The sequence below is a fragment of the Phoxinus phoxinus genome (assembly GCF_949152265.1).
Source record: "Phoxinus phoxinus genome assembly, chromosome: 16".
Lineage (NCBI taxonomy): Eukaryota > Metazoa > Chordata > Actinopteri > Cypriniformes > Leuciscidae > Phoxinus > Phoxinus phoxinus.
In genome coordinates this window covers 23,671,132-23,689,384 of record NC_136891.1, presented here as the reverse complement: position 1 = coordinate 23,689,384, position 18,253 = coordinate 23,671,132, and the positions used below count along the sequence as shown (strand labels likewise).

Below are 18,253 nucleotides of genomic sequence, written 5' to 3'. Positions count from 1 at the left end.
CACACCCGAGGTGGTAATGCGGTCACGACGCGAAGCGGAGTGGCCGTTACACCTCGGGTGTGCATTATTTTTATAATAATTCAACGGTCTGGAGTCAATTATTCCGCTTATACTACAGTTACCACACCTCGAAATATTGTTCAGATGATGTATTTCAAGACGTTTGTAAAGTTTTTGTCATTAAAACGCTCTTGTATGTAGGACTAATTCCTTGCGCATCTAAACCCATGCTCCGTTGCTAATTCCAAAACGTCATTTTAGAGTTAGTAACGGAGGTCTGAGCCGCTGATAGCAGAGTAATGCTGTGGACACACTTAACGACTAGAAACATTCTCTGACTGTGAATGCAGCAGATTTTAAACACCGCGCTGTGAACCGACTGAACGCGCTGAAAACGCGTGCATGATCAGTCATGACTCATAATAAGTATCAAATTACATTCATAACCGGAGAAGCATGTGCGTCAATATTATTATTTATTTATTAATTCAATTCGTTTTAATTAATTCGTTCATTCTTTTTTTCTATTAGTGACAGTACTAGAAGACTAATAAATGAAACACAAAGCCCTTTTAACAAGTATAGGCCTATCAATTTTATTTATTTTTTATATTATCTTCAATAATTACGAAAACCCGTGCAACAGGACTATCAATTGATTTAAATATTCAGTTTAATTTTTTATTGATTATATAGGACATTGAAAATTGCAGATCAAGCGCATGGGCTGCAGTTTCTCTTGTTATGAATTGTATCCTATTGTCCGTTATTACAGTTGACTACGCGAAGTGATATGGAACTGTAATGAGGTCAAGACCTGCCTGGAACTACTTTAGCCGTGCGGTTCCCTGAATATAATTGCACACCTCAGAACGTTCGTTAACCAATCAGATTCAAGCATTCAACGGCCCTGTAGTATAAACATACTTTATGCCTTTTCAGTGGGAGCTTAATAAACAGGTAAACTTTATATTCGTAAAACAACTCCTATGAACTGTGATAAAGTGCAGGCTCTCCCTTATTACTGCGGTGACCAGTATCGCTCCGGAAACTATAAGCTGGATCACGAACAGATGGTACTGATGGTACCCAAAGTGTAGAAGTTTTTGCTACGGTCTCAAAAGTGGTGTTGAGAATTGTGAAATTTCACTGGTATCTTATGTACAACTGAAATGGAGTATCATGACACCAGCAGGTGTGGGGCACAATTTTCCCTTTTCTGTGGACAAAATGTGTGGAGCGGTTCCAGAATAGAGAAGGAAGATGAGGAAATGTGATAGAGAAGCAAGAAAAGAAAAGTGTAAACTGACCGTGCATCAGGAAAGTGCTCAGCAGTTGATCTGTAGCTACTGGCTTTATCTCTGTACGCAGATTCATAAACCTCCCCACCACCAGGGGCGCTCTCCTAAAACCCAGGATCCTACAGGAAGAGATCAAGAAGCTCATGATTCATACAGTAATCACACTTTAGCATACAGTTGGCTGTCAGACTAGGGGCCAGATTTACTAAACAGGGCAAATTAGCATGAGAGTGCAATAGGCCCTATGCACAGCTGCACTACTTCCTGAACTTGTGCAGGCTCCTTTGTTTCCTGTCTGCCAGGATTGGCCAAACTGATTAATCCAGGTGTGTCTGACCAACAACAATAATCAGACACACCTGGATTAATCAGTTTGGCCAACCCTGGCAGACAGGAAACAAAGGAGCCTGCACAAGTTCAGGAAGTAGTGCAGCTGTGCATAGGGCCTATTGACCGTTCGCAAAGACCATCCCCTGTAGTTACTGACTGACAAGCCACGTCGCTCTCACGCGGTGAAACATACATTGCGGAGCAGAGAGGACACTGACAACTCTAAAGAAATTTAAACAATAAATACCGTTTTGTGGCTCTTTAATGCGTTTGACAGATCGCTGTAGAGCCTTAGTTAAAGCTGCTCGTAAACCGATCATCTCTTTCTTCTAGTTAATTTATAGCATCAAATAAACACGAATGAACATCAGAAGAAATGTTACTTCAACCGTGGAAAGACGTCAGTACATACAGTTTATCAAGTTCAAATCCTCCAATGCTAATCTACTAACTCTCCTGACTGCTTTGTCGGACAAAAATGGCAGACTCTGCGGATTATGATTGGTCAGATCACCTGTCAATCAAACTTCCTGCGAAGGGCGAATTCCACAAAAGCGCAGATGGAAGTGGAAAGTTCGCCGCGTGATTTACTGACGACACTCAAATTAAAGAACACAGATGCAGTCAGATCATTTCCATAATGACCAACACCATCTACCAGGAGCGTCTAGTTTAAAGGGGTCATGACATGAGAAACCAAATTTGCCTTGATCTTTTGGTATATAAGAGGTCTTTGTACCATTTAAACGTCCTGCAAGTTTCATAGCTTAAGACGTCCTCCCCATTATAAACGAATCATTTATTTAATCAAGCTCTAAATACAGCTCGTTCTGGATCCATGGTAAGAAGTGACGTCACGGTACGAAGTGACGTACCAGCGTTTGCATAATGACCGCCTCCAGCAGAAGACAGTTACGCTTTAAGCGCAAGGCAACTACGCTCATTTTGTATCGTCGTCGCGCCCGCGCGCTCACAAGTGTTCAGTCGACGGACAGCGAGTGGGTCTGTGTACAGGGAAATTACGATGCCGCAGATGTGCTGTTCCTGGCTGTGGACAAACAACATCTTTGAATACGCTGCGAAAGATCCAGTCGTCAGGGAAAAATGGATGCACTTTATTTTTTGCGGACGTCTCAGTCACGGCAGTGCTAGTTTAAGCGTTTGTTCTGTACATTTGAAGGATGACTGTTTTGAGCTTTGCCAGAAAACTGTTGCTCAAAGATAAGTCCGTGCCGACTATTCTGGGCTCAACATCGACGACGCAAACTGTAAGTAATGTATTTAAAACTTTAAACTACTTTTTAAATACGCTGAAAGATCCAGTCGTCAGGGAAAAATGGATGCACTTTATTTTTTGCGGACGTCCCAGTCACGGCAGTGTTAGTTTAAGCGTTTGTTCTATACATTTAAGGATGACTGTTTTGAGGAAAAAATCCCAATATGATGCTTGGCTTTGCCAGAAAACTGTTGCTCAAAGATAAGTCCGTGCCGACTATTCTGGGCTCAACAACGATGACGAAAACTTACTTTTTACCATGGCTAATATAAACAGATTTGTATAAGAGAATCTTGAAAATATGTCGCCTTTCTAGTAGGCCTACATGTGATTAGTTAAATAATGTTAAACTGTTAGCAAATTAAGCTATAGGATAATTATGCAACAATAATCCGTTTTCAAGTGTCTCGGGTAAATTTTTTTTTATTAATTCAAAATAGTTTCACTTTCCATGTGGACACGAGCTGATCCAGTCTTCGTTGTTGTGGTGATGGTTCATTTTCCTCTGATTCCGGCTCAAACATAATAAGGTTTTATCATTGCAAGAGCCATCGCTTCGCATGCATCACCCGCTAATAAACAGTTGCGCCGAATCCGCAAATGTTCTGGCTGGGGGCGTTAATAATTGATGCACAGGCACTGACGTTAGCCAATCATAACAGTGGGCGTTAACACTGAACTCTTAAAGGGGAAACACCCCCCAAACAGACTGTTTGAATCAGAGGATGAGAAACAGGGTGGGAAAAGGTCATAAATCACTACATTTTAAAAGTTTTTTGTAAAAAAAACTATAGTAATACTATAATTGCACCTAAGGGAACATAATAATAAAATAAAAAAAACCATGTCATGACCCCTTTAAGATGTGCTTTTTTTGGGCAGTAAATAATGGCGCAAACACCAGTACATGGACGAGGCCAAACCTTGGTAAATGACCTTGCATGATTCATTTAAATACTCTTCTCCCATAAGTTTTGCGTCTGAAAGGGAAACTCCTACAAATGCATTTGTAATAAGATTAGCCGCAAAAATTAAACCCTGTTCACGCCTTTGCAACGCTTTAGTAAATCCTGACAGTAGTTTAAAACAAAAAGAGGGTTTGCCCTGGTGCAAGCTGTTAGTATCTCTGGACAGGGTTTTTTTGTGCACTACTTGTGATAGTGTTTCAATGACATAATTAACCATGAATTGATCAAGATTACGATTAGGAATTTTCAGTGAACTAATTGTGCACTGTGTCAACTAGAGCAAGTTCAGAGAAAAATATTATTCTAAATAAATAAAACACAGATTTAAATCATCTGATAATTATTACTGTTCACCATTATTCTGCTTTCTAAATACTGGTAGCATGAGATTCATTAATTATTTTAATCTAATGACAGCTATAGTTTTAACCGTATTCTAATATAAAAAAAAATTACAGATAGTACAATACATTTTTTTATTTTTCATAATATATAGGGACTATAAAATATACTACTGTTCAAAAGTTTGAGGTCAGTAAGGTTTCTTTTTTAAATGTTTTTGAAAAAAACACACTATCCTTCAGAAATCATTCTATGAAAAAATATTTCTGATTATCATCAATTTCCAAAACAGTTGTGCTGCTTACATTTTTGTGGAAACTGACAAAAAGTCTGTAGAACCTTTACAGTAATTTATATATACATATATATGTATATATAAAAATATAAACTACACATATATATATATATTGTGTGTGTGTGTATATATATATATATATATATATATATATATATATATATATACACATACAGTTGTGTTCAGAATTATTGGCACCCCTGGTAAATATGATCAAAAATGGCTGTAAAAAATAAATCTGCATTGTTTATCCTTTTGATCTTTCATTCAAAATTTCATTAATTTTTCTCCAAAACACGTTGGCCACAAATATTGGCACCCTTTTATTAAATACTTTTTTCAACCTCCTTTTTCCAAGATAAAAGCTCTGAGTCTTCTCCTATAATGCCTGATGAGTTTGGAGAACACCTGACAAGAGATCAGAGACCATTCCTCCATATATCCTTCACATTCCCAGATCCATGTTGGAGCTTCTCTTCAGTTCAGCCCACTCATTTTCTATAGGGTTCAGGTCAGGGCAAGGTTAAGATGGCCATGGCAAAAGCTTAAAGGGATACTCCACTTTTTTTGGAAATAGGCTCATTTTACAACTCCCCCAGAGTTAAACAGTTGAGTTTTACCGTTTTCGAATCCATTCAGCCAAACTCCGGGTCTGACGGTACCACTTTTAGCATAGCTTAGCATAGATCATTGATTCTGATAAGTCCAGTAGCATTTATTTCAAAATGACCAACGAGTTTCAATATTTTTCCTATTTAAAACTTGACTCTTCTGTAGTTAAACCGTGTACTAAGATCGACGGAAAATGAAAAGTTGCGATTTTCCAAGCCTATATGGCTAGGAACTACTCTCATTCCGGCGTAAGAATCAAGGAACTGTGCGGCCGTACCATGGGTGCAGCAGGCGTAATGATATGACGAAGCACCTGAAAATAGTCCCTAGCTCGGTAACTTCCAACATGACCGGGACTAAGTTTGTGTAGTTTTTAGGTGGCAAATTAGGTTTCCAAATAAATACAGTTCGGGATCAGCACCAAAGTAAATGTCATCTAAATCGTCTCTAACAAATGTCTCCATGCTACAAGGCACGCTCCCTGTGCAAGCAGGTTGTCACGTTGGTTTGTTGACGGCAAGTGCTTCGTCATATCATTACGTCTGCTGCACCCATGGTACGGCCGCACAGTTCCTTGATTCTTACGCCGGAATGAGAGTAGTTCCTAGCCATATAGGCTTGGAAAATCGCAACTTTTCATTTTCCGTCGATCTTAGTACACGGTTTAACTACAGAAGAGTCAAGTTTTAAATAGGAAAAATCAGAATCAATGATCTATGCTAAGCTATGCTAAAAGTGGTACCGTCAGACCCGGAGTTCGGCTGAAGGGATTCGAAAACGGTAAAACTCAACTGTTTAACTCTGGGGGAGTTGTAAAATGAGCCAATTTCCAAAAAAAGTGGAGTATCCCTTTAATTCCGTGCTCAGTGGGACATTTTTGTGTTGATTTTGATGTTTGTTTTTGGATCACTGTCCTGATGGAAAATCCAACCACGGCATATTATAAGATTTCTAGCACAGGCTGTCAGGTTTTGATTTTTTATCTGTTGGTATTTGCTAGAATCCATGTCACCATCTGACAAAGATGTCCAGGACCTCCAGCAAAAAAAATAGGCCCACAACATTAAAGATCCATCAGTAGACATGGGGTAGTTTTTTATCCCTGTTAGCACCAAACACATCTGGTGGGTTTGTTGCTAAAAAGCTATTTGTTTTGTTTCATCTGACCATAGAAACCGGTCCCTTTAGAAGTTCCAGTTGTGTCTGACTAACTGAATATGCTGGAGTTTATTTTTGGATGAGCGGAGAGGATTTTTCTTGAAACCCTCCCTAACAACATGTGGTGATGCAGGGGATGTTTGATATATATTTTAGGCTTTCTGACCCTAAGACTCAACTAATCTCTGCAATTCTCCATCTGTGATCCTTGGAGAGTATTTGGCCACTCAAACTTTCTTCATCGCTGCGCATTAAGACAATATAGACACACGTTCTCTTCCTGGCAGATTCGTAACATATTTAGTTGATTGGAACTTCTTAATTATTGCCCTGATGGTGGAAATGGGGATTTTCAATTCTTTCGCTATTTTCTTTCAGCCAATTTCTATTTTGTGATGTTCAACAATCTTTTGCTGCACATCAGAACTATATTCTTTGGTTTTACTCATTGTGAAAGATGAATAAGGGAATTTGGCCTTTGTGTTTCCTCATATTTAAACTCCTGTGAAACGAAGTTATAGCTAAACAATTTCATATTCCTAGTCACAAAAAAAAGAAGGTAAATATGAATGGGAATATACTTCAGAGAGATATTTTACTCGTAAAAAAAATTCTAGGGGTGCCAACAATTGTGGCCAAAATGTTCTGGAGAAGAAAAACATTTATTTCATAATATGATTTCCCCACACTTTCAATTATTTTACTTCAATGACAGGTTAGATTTAAAACAACAACAACATCAACAAAATTTCATGAAAGATCAAAAGGATAAACTATGCAGATTCACTTTTTACAGCGATTTTTGATCATATTTACCAGGGGTGCCATTATATATATAATCTGAGGCCTAAAGAGATTTTTTTTTTAAGAGACCCCTTTTTCTTTAACTCTCATGTCATTCCAAGTCTGCAGTTATTTTTCTTGTTGAACACCCACGGCCTTCAATTTAAATGTTTCCCACACAACGGTATCGTACTGCTTCAGAGGATTTAGAATATAGGACACCAAAGACTTATTTTAACATACTCCAATGATGTTTTTGTGATGTAACTTTTGGAGCTGGGTAGCCATGGACACTATAAACTTTCTGTGGGGCACAAAAAAAATGACCTTCGTATGGGTTTTGAGCGACACGAACATTGCCTGGCAAGAAGCTTTAGTGGAAAGAAAAACGTTGGCAATTTGCAAATTACACTAATGATCACAGTCAAAGTTTTTTTTTGTGTGGCCTTTTTTGGATAGGACAGTAGATATTTTTTGACAGAAAAGTGTGGGGTAGAGAGAGAGGGGAACAGGATCGGCAAAGGACAGTTGCACTATATGTCGCGCGGTAACCACAAGGCTATGGGCGCCCACCGATCACAGTCAAAGTTGACAGGTAGGATTGTAGAAAGACTCTTGCCGAACCAGCTTCTAACACCATGTTTGCGAACAGTCAATAAGCTCATGCTGAACAGGAAGGCAAACAAGTCATATGAAACCTTTGTTCAATCTCTAGTCAGAACATTCTAGTTTTGGTCAGTCATATTGCTTACAAGTGTAACGTATTTGAAATTTCATTATCAGGATTTTTATGCGCTGTTGATTTTCTGATGTATAAAACAGCAGTTATGTAATTCAGAAGCATAACTCTCAGCTTTGATGTTTTAAATGTGTACACTGAGCATTTCTGGGCGTGTCCCAGGGGTTAATTTTTACTGAATTGAACAAATTAAATTTGGTTGTATGAGACGTGTGAAGAAAACAACGTAAAATTAGATAGCAAAAAATCAAGATAATTATCACCCTAAAACACTATTCATGTTTGGAGAAATGCACAATTCCCTGGTTAATTATGTGTTATAATTATGCAGCCATGGTGTGTGTTTTGTGTTTGTGTGTGCGCATTACCTGTCCAAGTGGAAAGCAGCAATTTCTGCATTATGCCGATCGTACCCTGCATACGGCTCTCCCTCGACCACATAATCTCTAGTGTACCTAATAATGAGAGAAAATTAAGTACATGTATACAACAAGGGAAGACACAAAGATGAAACTAAAAAGACTAGTGTTATCCGTGTCCTAATGAACTCAGAAAGAGAGAGAGAGAGAGAAAGAGAGAGAGAGAGATAGCAACAATGAGTCAGAATAGCATGTGCGTCAATATTTATTCAATTCGTTTTAATTAATTTGTTAATTATTTTTCTCTATTATTGACAGTAGGCTAGCCTAATTAATGAAACACAAAGCCCTTTTAACAAGTAGGCCTATCAATATTTATTTATTTGTTATATTATCTGCAATAATTATGAAAACCTGTGCAGCAAGTCTATGAATGTATTTATAAATTCAGTTTAATTTTCTATTGATTATATATAGGATTATATACTTTATTAATGAAAATTAAACTGCACGTTTCCATTGATTGTGAAGTTAGACATCGAAAATTGCAGATTAAGCGCATTAGGGCTACATGTTTTTTCCTGTTATGAATTGTATCTTATTTTCCGTTATTACAGTTAACTATGCGGAGTGATATAGAACTGTAATGCGGTCAAGATCTGCCTGGAACTACTTTAGCCGTGCGTTTCCCTGAAAATAATCGCACACCTTAGAATGTCCGTCGACCAATCAGATTCAAGCATTCAACAGCCCTGTAGTATAAACGATATTAAATAACAGATTAAATACTGGCTGTGATTGTAATGGTGTCACACAGCATTTTCACATTCAGTGTGGACACTATGTTAGGATTAGAGTAGTTAGTCAATCTACTCCGCACGCACACGCACACGCACACACACACACGCACCCTAATATTACGTGTTCCTTAAACAGCAGGATGTAGTGAGCAAACATAATATTGCTTTAATAGTTTCGATATAACTCAGGACAGTATCCAACACACAACGCCCACATAAGTCTTAACGCCAAACCAATTTTTCAACAGACATTTGTTGGGTACTGTATATAATCATATAATAAAGTGGCTATTACATCCACAAGAAACATGAGTACTGTGGCCATGGCCTTCTTGGAAACCTGACATTTCTTTTTTTCCTGTCCAGAATATTTTGATGTTATTGAGGTTAAGAGTGCTGCAAAAAACATACATTGTTTGCACAGTAAGGCAAATGTGCAGACAGCATTTATTCTTCCATGTCATTCTGAAAGTATAGACACTGCAGCAGATTTTTAAGTAAAAGCTCAAAGTAATAAATACTCCAGGTGTAACACTACCGCTGCACTCTATTCAGCGTTATTCTAACTTCCAATTTGGAAGATATCCCACATTCCACTTTGAATGGCACTCCCAATTCAGCCGTTTGGGGCCAACATGTTCAGTGCGCATGCATAGTGAAAGCTCAGTCTGGATGTGAAGCCATCACAGATAAGGTGTTTGATCGATGACCTCAGTGATTAAGGGCAGCAGGAGAGTTCCCTCACTTATCTAAAGTCCCTGTAGATCCACGATAAATCTAATAGGCTCAGATGAGAGCAGACAGCAGAACTCACCTGAAGTTATGTCAGATCAGCTTTGAGCTTTAAATGCTCATGCTATTTTATTCCAGAAATATCCTGGTAATACTTTACAAATAGGTTAAATTTGTTAACATTACTATAGTATTTTATGATAGCTAAATGCATCAACTAAACATCTTTTACATAATTTATTAATGCAGGCTGATGTTAATTTACAAATACTGATGCTTTTTTAAAATTAATTAATGTTTGTATAAATCAACCCATTTTTATTAGTTTAAATCAATACTTTTATTCAGCAAAGATGCATTTAATTGATCAAAATTGACAGTGAAGACATTTAAAATGTTACAAAATAGATGCTGTTCATTTGAACTTTCTATTCATCGAATCCTGAAAAAATTATCACGGTTTCCAGAGAAATATTAAGCAGCACAACCCTTTTCAACATTGATAAAGATAAATGATTCTTGAACATCAAATCATCATATTAGAGTGATTTCTGAAGGATCATGTGACACTGAAGACTGATGCTGAAAATTCAGCTTTACCATCACAGGAATAAAAAATAAAAAAAGTAAAATATATTAAAATAAAAAAAACAATTATTTTAAATTGTAATAATATTTCACAATATTACCGTTTTACAGTTTTTTTTTTATCAAATAAATGCAGCCTTTGTGAGTATAAGAGCCTTCTTTCAAAACATTTGAATGGTAGTTTATATGTAGAAAATACATTAACCTAATTTAATAAATGCTGAGAAAATTATTTAGGATGTTTGTGGTTTTCTACTGCAACAGGAATTGTTCATTTTTGATTTTATGGTGACTTTAAGATGGGTGGCAGGTCCTTCAGCTCCACTGCCCCTAAATCCAGGCTAGCAGATATTTGGTTATTAATTGTTTGTGTCACATTTTCTGTTGCTTCCTGTTTGTATTTTGGTTTCATTTGTATTCTGTTCTACTGTAGTTATGCTCTTGCTTTACTACACATTGTAAAAAAGGCAGAGTATAAATAACAAAGACTATTAGTACGTCTCTTATTCATTCATCTCTTTTTCTATTTCACTCACTGGCTTTTTCGTTCTCTGATTTGCTCACTCGCTCTTCCCCTCACTCTCCCTCTCGCTAAATCACTCACTCTTTTCATTTGAACCTCATTCACTCTCTTGTTACTTTCTCTCTTTCGTTCCCCATCTTAATCATCAGCTCCTCACCTCTTGGGTTTGAATACCACTTTCTGTCCTCCGTCGAGCACCAGCAGGGCTTTCAGCTGGGTGCCTTTGTAGCCCACATCCGCCCTCTCCACGCGAGCGGTGGCCAGGGCGTTCAGCACAGCGGCGAGCTCGGGCGTCTCGTCCGGGTACACCTCCCGCGGACCCACCCACTGGGCGGCCACTTCCCAGGGCGACTGCAAGGTGTGTGTGAGGCGAGCTCCTTTGGCCAGGGCCAGGCTGGCCTCCATCTTGCGGAAGGCGCGGAGGTCCCGGCGGCTGGCGGCCGATCCCTCTCCTCCATCCAGCAGGAAGACCTTGGCCAGGCCGAGGAGAAAGAGCACAGCGCAGAGCACCACCACACGCTGCTTCAGCTTCATCACCTCCCGCAGCCACCACGCCTGAGTCTGCCAGGAGACACGCACTCACGCCTGGGACATGGCACTGCTCGCAGTCTCACCAACACCACCACCACCACTCAGGCAGGACGGAAGACACTTCCTGTGAGAAGAGAGAGAGTGCTTGTCATTTTAACAGAGCAGTTTTTTTTACTCCAGGTCCATCATGAGCCAGTGCTGTTATTTATTAAGGATGTGAACAAAACTTTACTGAACATTATGTGTAACGCACTTCCCATCTAATAACTGCGATACTCTTTGTGCTTTGTTACTTTTGATAGTCTCAGCTTTCAAATCCTGTCAGTTTTATGACGAATTTCAAACAATAAATAGCACTTTGGCACTTTGATGTGGTGTGAATTGATCATCTCTTCTGCTTTTCTACTAGTTATAGCACGAAATAAACATAAGGTATGTTGAAAGATACAGTACAACTTATTGAAATCCAGTACCACATCATATGTAATCGGTAAATCTGACGTCAATAAAACAGGTAAAATTACATTTACCTCAGAAAAGCCATTCAATGTCCAAAACTCGACAGTTAGCTAGAAAAATTAACTATAGTGAGGAACATTTTTGTATTCATTATATTTTGATTTAAAGGTGGGGTATGTAATTCTCTTTTTTGGCCATTTTTTCAAAATCACTTAAAATCCTATTCCTAACCCCTATTAATTTTTATTTCAGTGCTTCTAACTCAGTGGCTGTAAAGCCACTGAGTTAGAAGCACTGAATTAAAAATTAGGCAATTTAATCATCTGTGGAACAGGCAGGACTCGAAAAACTCCAGCCAATCATTTCAAAGACCACCTAGAATCATTGGACAGTGAGTGTGTCAATCAAACGGTCTTACCATTCCCCCCCCCCCCCCCCCCCCCTTTAGTCCATGTTCTTTGAATGGGTGGAGTCAAAGGAAAGAAGGTAGGACCATTTGAGTTGTGTATTTTCAAAATCTGCCGGCCGTTTTGCAAATTACATACCCCACCTTTAACCTGTACTTCAATATCTAATGTCTAAATGAATCCATCGAATTAATAAACGACCATTTTAATAAAAAATTTAAATACAATTTTTAATTTTTAATAAAACACCATTTTACAGTGTCCTTGTCACACGTTACATGTAGTTATCGGTACTAAAATAATAACAATAAATTATGCATAATCACATGCAACTAACCCTATAGCAAGTACATGTTAATTAATATTACTCGGTAGCACTTAAATATATAATTTTACATTGTAAAAACTAAAGGACACCTTCAAATAAAGTGTAACCATTATATAATTAAAAAGTTATTATAAAAACGGCCTCATATGTTAGGGCTGTCACTTTTGAGAAAAATCAAATTCGAAAGGATATCAAATACCAAGCTATGTATTCGAATATATTACTTTCACTTTGATTTGCGATAGTTTGCACGTTGGCTTGACGCTTGATGAATATATCATCTGCAGTGATGCGTGTTGCAGCGCGCCATCATATCTGACTATAACATTACATATAGCCTGTAACACGATTTCAAAATAACATGCTTTTTTAAAATAAAAAACAAACGGTCTACGGTAATCATCATAGACTGTAAAAAATGCGCTACACATTGCACTTTAAAAACCGGATAGTTTATTTGTAGTTTGATTACGGATATTTCACGTCATGTTCGAATGCATATTCGAATATCAAATAAAAAGTGACAGCCCTATATGCAATTTAAATGTATGTAATAATTTTCATTTTAACCTTTAATATTGTAGTAACAAATGACAGGGTTACAGGTTTACAGCATTAGTTCAGCGATTTATTTTCCCTTGAAAAAAAACTGTACCTGATATATACATCCTAGTGAATCGATATCAGATTGAATCAATATTGAAATTGAAAATGGATTGAATCATGGGATGTCAACACCCTATGATTTATCTTGTATGACTGTGTGACTGACACTGACAGGCGCACTTCACATAAGAGCACTCACTGATGCAGGAGAGCTTCCTCCGTTATATAAGGTTGTGTCTGTGGGTTAGCGTTTGACGTGACAACCTCTCACACACTTCAATCCTGCCAACATATGATCTGGAGTCCAGCCCAGTGTTGTGTTCAGGGTGGGGCTCAGGTGTCTGTCTGTCTGTCTGCTACTGTCTGGAGGACGAGTCTGCTTTCTGTGCCATCTCTCTGAGCAGTCTTGATCTCCTTAAAGAAGAAAAAGAAGAGAAAAACAAGAACACAAAGCTTAAGGTGCATCAGTAATTACAGCTAAACTAGGTGGGTCAATGCAGTCTATCAGCTTATTCAAAAAGACATTCAAAATGCAATTCATACATGAATTTAGTGCTGCGTTATTGTCACTTTTGATCAATTTAATGTGTCCTTGCTGAGCAGTGTAGTAAATATATATCTTGTACCGTCAACATATACATACATCGAGTATATATAAACTTGTGTGTGCACACGAACACATCACTACTGTGATGAATTGTACACCGAGTGGCTCACTTTGATGAGACGATGGATTAGACCGACTGTCTTAGAACAACAAATGTGCAAGACTCATGACGGATCTCAGGGTGTAAATAAAAGAGAAAGAGCCGCCCAAGCAGAAGCAGCAGTTTCTCGGCCCAAACTCACTGCGGCGCTGAGCCCTGGCAAACACAGACTTCCTGATCTCAGCCTGAGGCTTATCTGTGTTTGAGACTTCTACTAAACACACATACATATTTACTACAGCGCCTGCTCTGTGAGCTCACGAGCCCACTCACGACAACGGCATAAAGCCTATCGATTGGCAGACATCCACAAAATACATCGCTTTGATTATAGAACATTAGACGAAAAATCACAATGCAACGTTTTTTGTTTTGTTTTTTTCTAATGCCATATCGATCTGTGCCGATTCTCTCTGGTGCCTTTGTGAAAACATCTCTTTAGACCTATTATGACAAATGCTCATCCAAGGCTCAATGATAAAGATGGCCTGGTGGACTCAGCTTGAGAGTTTCAGGTCAATAAATCTTAGATTATATAATTATGTCCATGCACTTTTTAAAAAAAAACATAAATAGATTTTCTAGGACGCACTCATTGCACTGAACATTGTTTTTGCAAATTTTGTTGATTTAAATGTGTCACCAATGTCTCCATCCGTCATGGAGTTTCATTATAGCTGTAGAATTTCCAACTTGCAGTTCCGTTCTTGAATTTGTTTGGTCAAGCGGTCTGCCAAGAGTGGAGCTATTGAGTCCAATAATTGAACTGAAACATTTCACTGTTGTGAGAATCCAGACTAGAGTGTGTGAGCGGAGAGGAGTGAAGCTGAGCATTCAGAAGTTTGGGGTCAGTAAGATTTTTTTTACTCTCTTGAAATCTCTTATGCTCACCAAGGCTGCATATAATTTGATCAAAACTACAGTAAAAAAAGTAATATTGTGAAACATTATTTTAATTTAAACTGTTTTAAAATGTAATTTATTCCGGTAAACATTTCGTGAAAACAGTTGTACTCCCTAATATTTGTATGGAAATCAGTCCGTGATAAAAAAAAATTCCCTCCAAAATTTACTGATAAATAGAAAGTAAAAAAAAAAACACAACAACAACAAAAACAGCATTTATGTGAAATGAAAAAGTCTTTACTGTTTGATCAATTACATGCATCCTTGCTGATTTAATATTAATTTATATATAGCCTAGTGCTCGCTGGGATGATATCTAATATATATGGCTGGGATGATACACCACCTATCTTCCTATTCAACACTATCACGGTACTTGTGTGCCGAATAGCCGATACGATATGTATTCTGATTTTTAAGAATTGCGATTCTACAAATATTGCGATTTTTCTCTAGACCATGGGGAAAAGTTGAATGATAGACTAGCCTACATTATGGTGCAGGTCATATATTCGTAGAGGTCTCTCCATCTAGCCTACCATTTTTCACTTTCTCATGTCCACTAGTAAAAAAATAAATAAATAAAGTAGCCTACATCATGAAATACTCACTCTGAGTCTGAATATAACACATATAGCCCTCTGCTGAAATAAAAGAGATAACTTTGTATAGCCTATATATTGTTGAGTTCATATATAAACTGTAATATATTAAACTTGTATATTGTTGAGTCCTGAAATCACAAATCCAGATTCTAACTGCAGCAACATCATCCCCCTTTTTAAAGATCAGGGTAGTAACTGGACCCAACACACCCCATGAGGACCACAGTCAGTGGCGACACCCGTCTCGCAAACAGTGGAAAACATCTCGCATGAGCCTCTAACAGAGAAGAGCTCTCACACAGAAAGTGTGTTGTATCCATATTTAAACAGCCCTGCATTTGAACACCACTAGCCCAGATCTCTGCAAATGTCTGGTCTTCGGTCGAGTGATCAACTCATCATCATACACACATACACATCCAGGTGAGTAAGTGTAACATTACATCCATGATGACCGCCTGCAGCATATCCTGTACACGCAGGCACTAATGATACACACCCCGCCATTCATACGGACTCCAGCTACACGCTAACACACGGCTGTCACACCTGAACTACTACACAAACAGGTTAAAGTGTAGACTTGTAACGTACATGAAGACATACGGGCTTTTACATTTAAGATCCTCAATATAAGTTAGGTGATGCTCATCTGCTGTCATGCGTTTAAACACACCTAATACTGACTGTTGTTATCATATTTACGCAAATACAAGGAATCAGTTGACATAAAAACAGTTAGTTTAATATGCAAAAGTTAATAGAAATGTGTGCTTTTCCAGTCAAATTAAGCTGTCGCGAAATTGTATGCATTTTAAACGCTATAGTGCTAACGGCGGTTAGCCAGCTAGCCCAAAATTCCCTCGTTTTCTTCATATTATAGCGATAAAATCACCACCGATATAATTCAACGACAGCTCTGAGTTTACAGAAGGTGTACCTCTTTATATGAGTGTCAGTAGTTGCTGTTAGTGAGTTAGTGTCCTAGTTTTTAGTCAGAGTATACCCGCACGGCTAACAAGCTAACACTGAAACCGTGACATTTAAATGTATCGACTCACCCTTGCGCTACTGACTAAACATTCAAACAGAAAACCCCCGAATCTCGGTCGGTCGCGGTTAAGACGCGTTTATCATCGATATCCAGCCGTCTGTCCGTCAGGCTCCATTCACTGCCGCTATCCGTGTGTGTGATTCTCTGTGTGCAGCTCTTCCTGGCTGAATGTGAACACACAAACACACACAAACCCTTCGCGTCTTAAAGTGAACACGGCATATTAGTGTTCGTGGGCATTTAGTTATACAGAATGAACTATCATTTCAATTAAAGTTACGGTATATCTTTATATAGGCTACACACACATTGTGTTTTCATGTTTTTCTTAGGCATAATTTACAAACTGTTTATTCTTCTATCTCCTTACTAACCCTACCCCTAAACCTACCCGTCACCGAAAACTTTCTACATTTTCAAAAAACATCACACTTTTCACTTATGATTTATAAGCCGTTTTCCTCATGGGGACCTAAAAATGTCCATCTTTCTGACACGCACACACGCACACACACGCACGCACGCACGCACTATTTCGAGCTATATCTAAATGGGGACATTCCATAGACGTAATGGTTTGTATACTGTACAAACTGTATTATGTCCCCTTACACTGACACTAACCTCTAAACCTACCCACACAAAACTTTTTGCATTTAAAAAACAAACAAAGAAAACCTTTAATTAGGCTACTTAATTTTTTTTATACCAGATTTACAAATGTGGATGTCCATAAAGGAACGTTTTTGGAGATTTTCGTCAATTCTGGGTACAAATTTATCCCCAAAATATAGTTAAGTGGCACAAATGTTCCTCTTGTCTGTCTCTTGGTGAACAGCAGGGGGAAGTATCACACAGAATGTGTCTGTGACTAAAGGTCCATATGATTATACAAACATAAATATATAACATTCCTTATATTACACGTTGCACCTAATCATAAACATGGGCAAAAACTCTTAAAGGGTTAGTTTAAATTATACTCACCCTCACAAAGTTCAGTTTTGGTGGCCAGTGACTTCCATTATACGGATCAAAACAACAACAATCAAACATAAATAATAATAATAATATATATAAAAAAAGATGTATTGAATGACATGATGGTTTGATGAGTGACAAATGATGAGTGGGCGAACTACCCCTCTTCATCGAAAAACAAAAAATCTGTCATCATTTACTCGTCCTCATGAGTCATGCTCATTCAAGCCTTCATTCATTTCTTTCTTCCTGACCTGAAATACAGCACAAATGAATGGGTCTATCAATCTCTAACACACTACAGTATTATACACTTTTTTTAAATATGCGAAATGAAATTGATGAGCTACAGCAGGCTAAGATTTTAAAGTGAGCGACTTTCGATTCCTCTCATGAAACCCTCATATGTCTTCGTAAGACTGTTGTGTCCTCTTGACAGCTGCAGTCACCACCCTCTGTCCTCGTGTTAAATGAGCAGCCTGGGGGATTGTAGAAAACTCCCTTTTGTGATCAACAAAAGTTGTGTAGTGTTCCCTGAAAAACAAAACCTCAGTGAAGCCCTTTCTGTGTAAAAATGTAGCTTTTCACACAAAAGGACATACAAAATATTCTGTCCTCCTCCGCTGTAAGTGCAGCTAAAAATACCCCACTGAAAGACAAAGGATCACGCATTTAAAAGTGGAGCATAACATTGAGTCAGAGATGCACAGATTTGGACAGAATACTAGTTCTGTTTCATTCTTACTGACCGCCAGAGGCAGTGTAAACACTATGGATTATCGCAGCGCCAGCTAGATAGGTCGAGAGAATATATTCAACAGTAGAGACTACTGAGTTTCTTAGGTGCATACAAACACACACAA

At 38.2% G+C, this 18,253-nt stretch overlaps 1 protein-coding gene across 3 annotated transcripts in view; it reads right to left on the bottom strand.

Moving 5' to 3' along the window:
• The window catches only part of fam20b (FAM20B glycosaminoglycan xylosylkinase), a 31,246-nt gene extending 13,238 nt beyond the window's left edge, over positions 1-18,008 (bottom strand). Inside the window, exons 1-6 of one of the 3 annotated variants that reach the window (XM_079584332.1) lie at positions 17,397-18,008; positions 16,417-16,573; positions 13,337-13,551; positions 10,964-11,461; positions 8,173-8,259; positions 1,311-1,420 (exon numbers count right to left, since the gene is read on the bottom strand). In XM_079584332.1, the coding sequence (XP_079440458.1) occupies positions 1,311-1,420; positions 8,173-8,259; positions 10,964-11,340 (574 nt within the window). In that variant the 5' untranslated portion in view covers positions 11,341-11,461; positions 13,337-13,551; positions 16,417-16,573; positions 17,397-18,008. The remainder of the gene's footprint in view (positions 1-1,310; positions 1,421-8,172; positions 8,260-10,963; positions 11,462-13,336; positions 13,552-16,416; positions 16,574-17,396) is intronic. The other 2 variants (XM_079584333.1, XM_079584334.1) reach the window with 2 other exon arrangements.
• Positions 18,009-18,253: the final 245 nt, after the last annotated feature.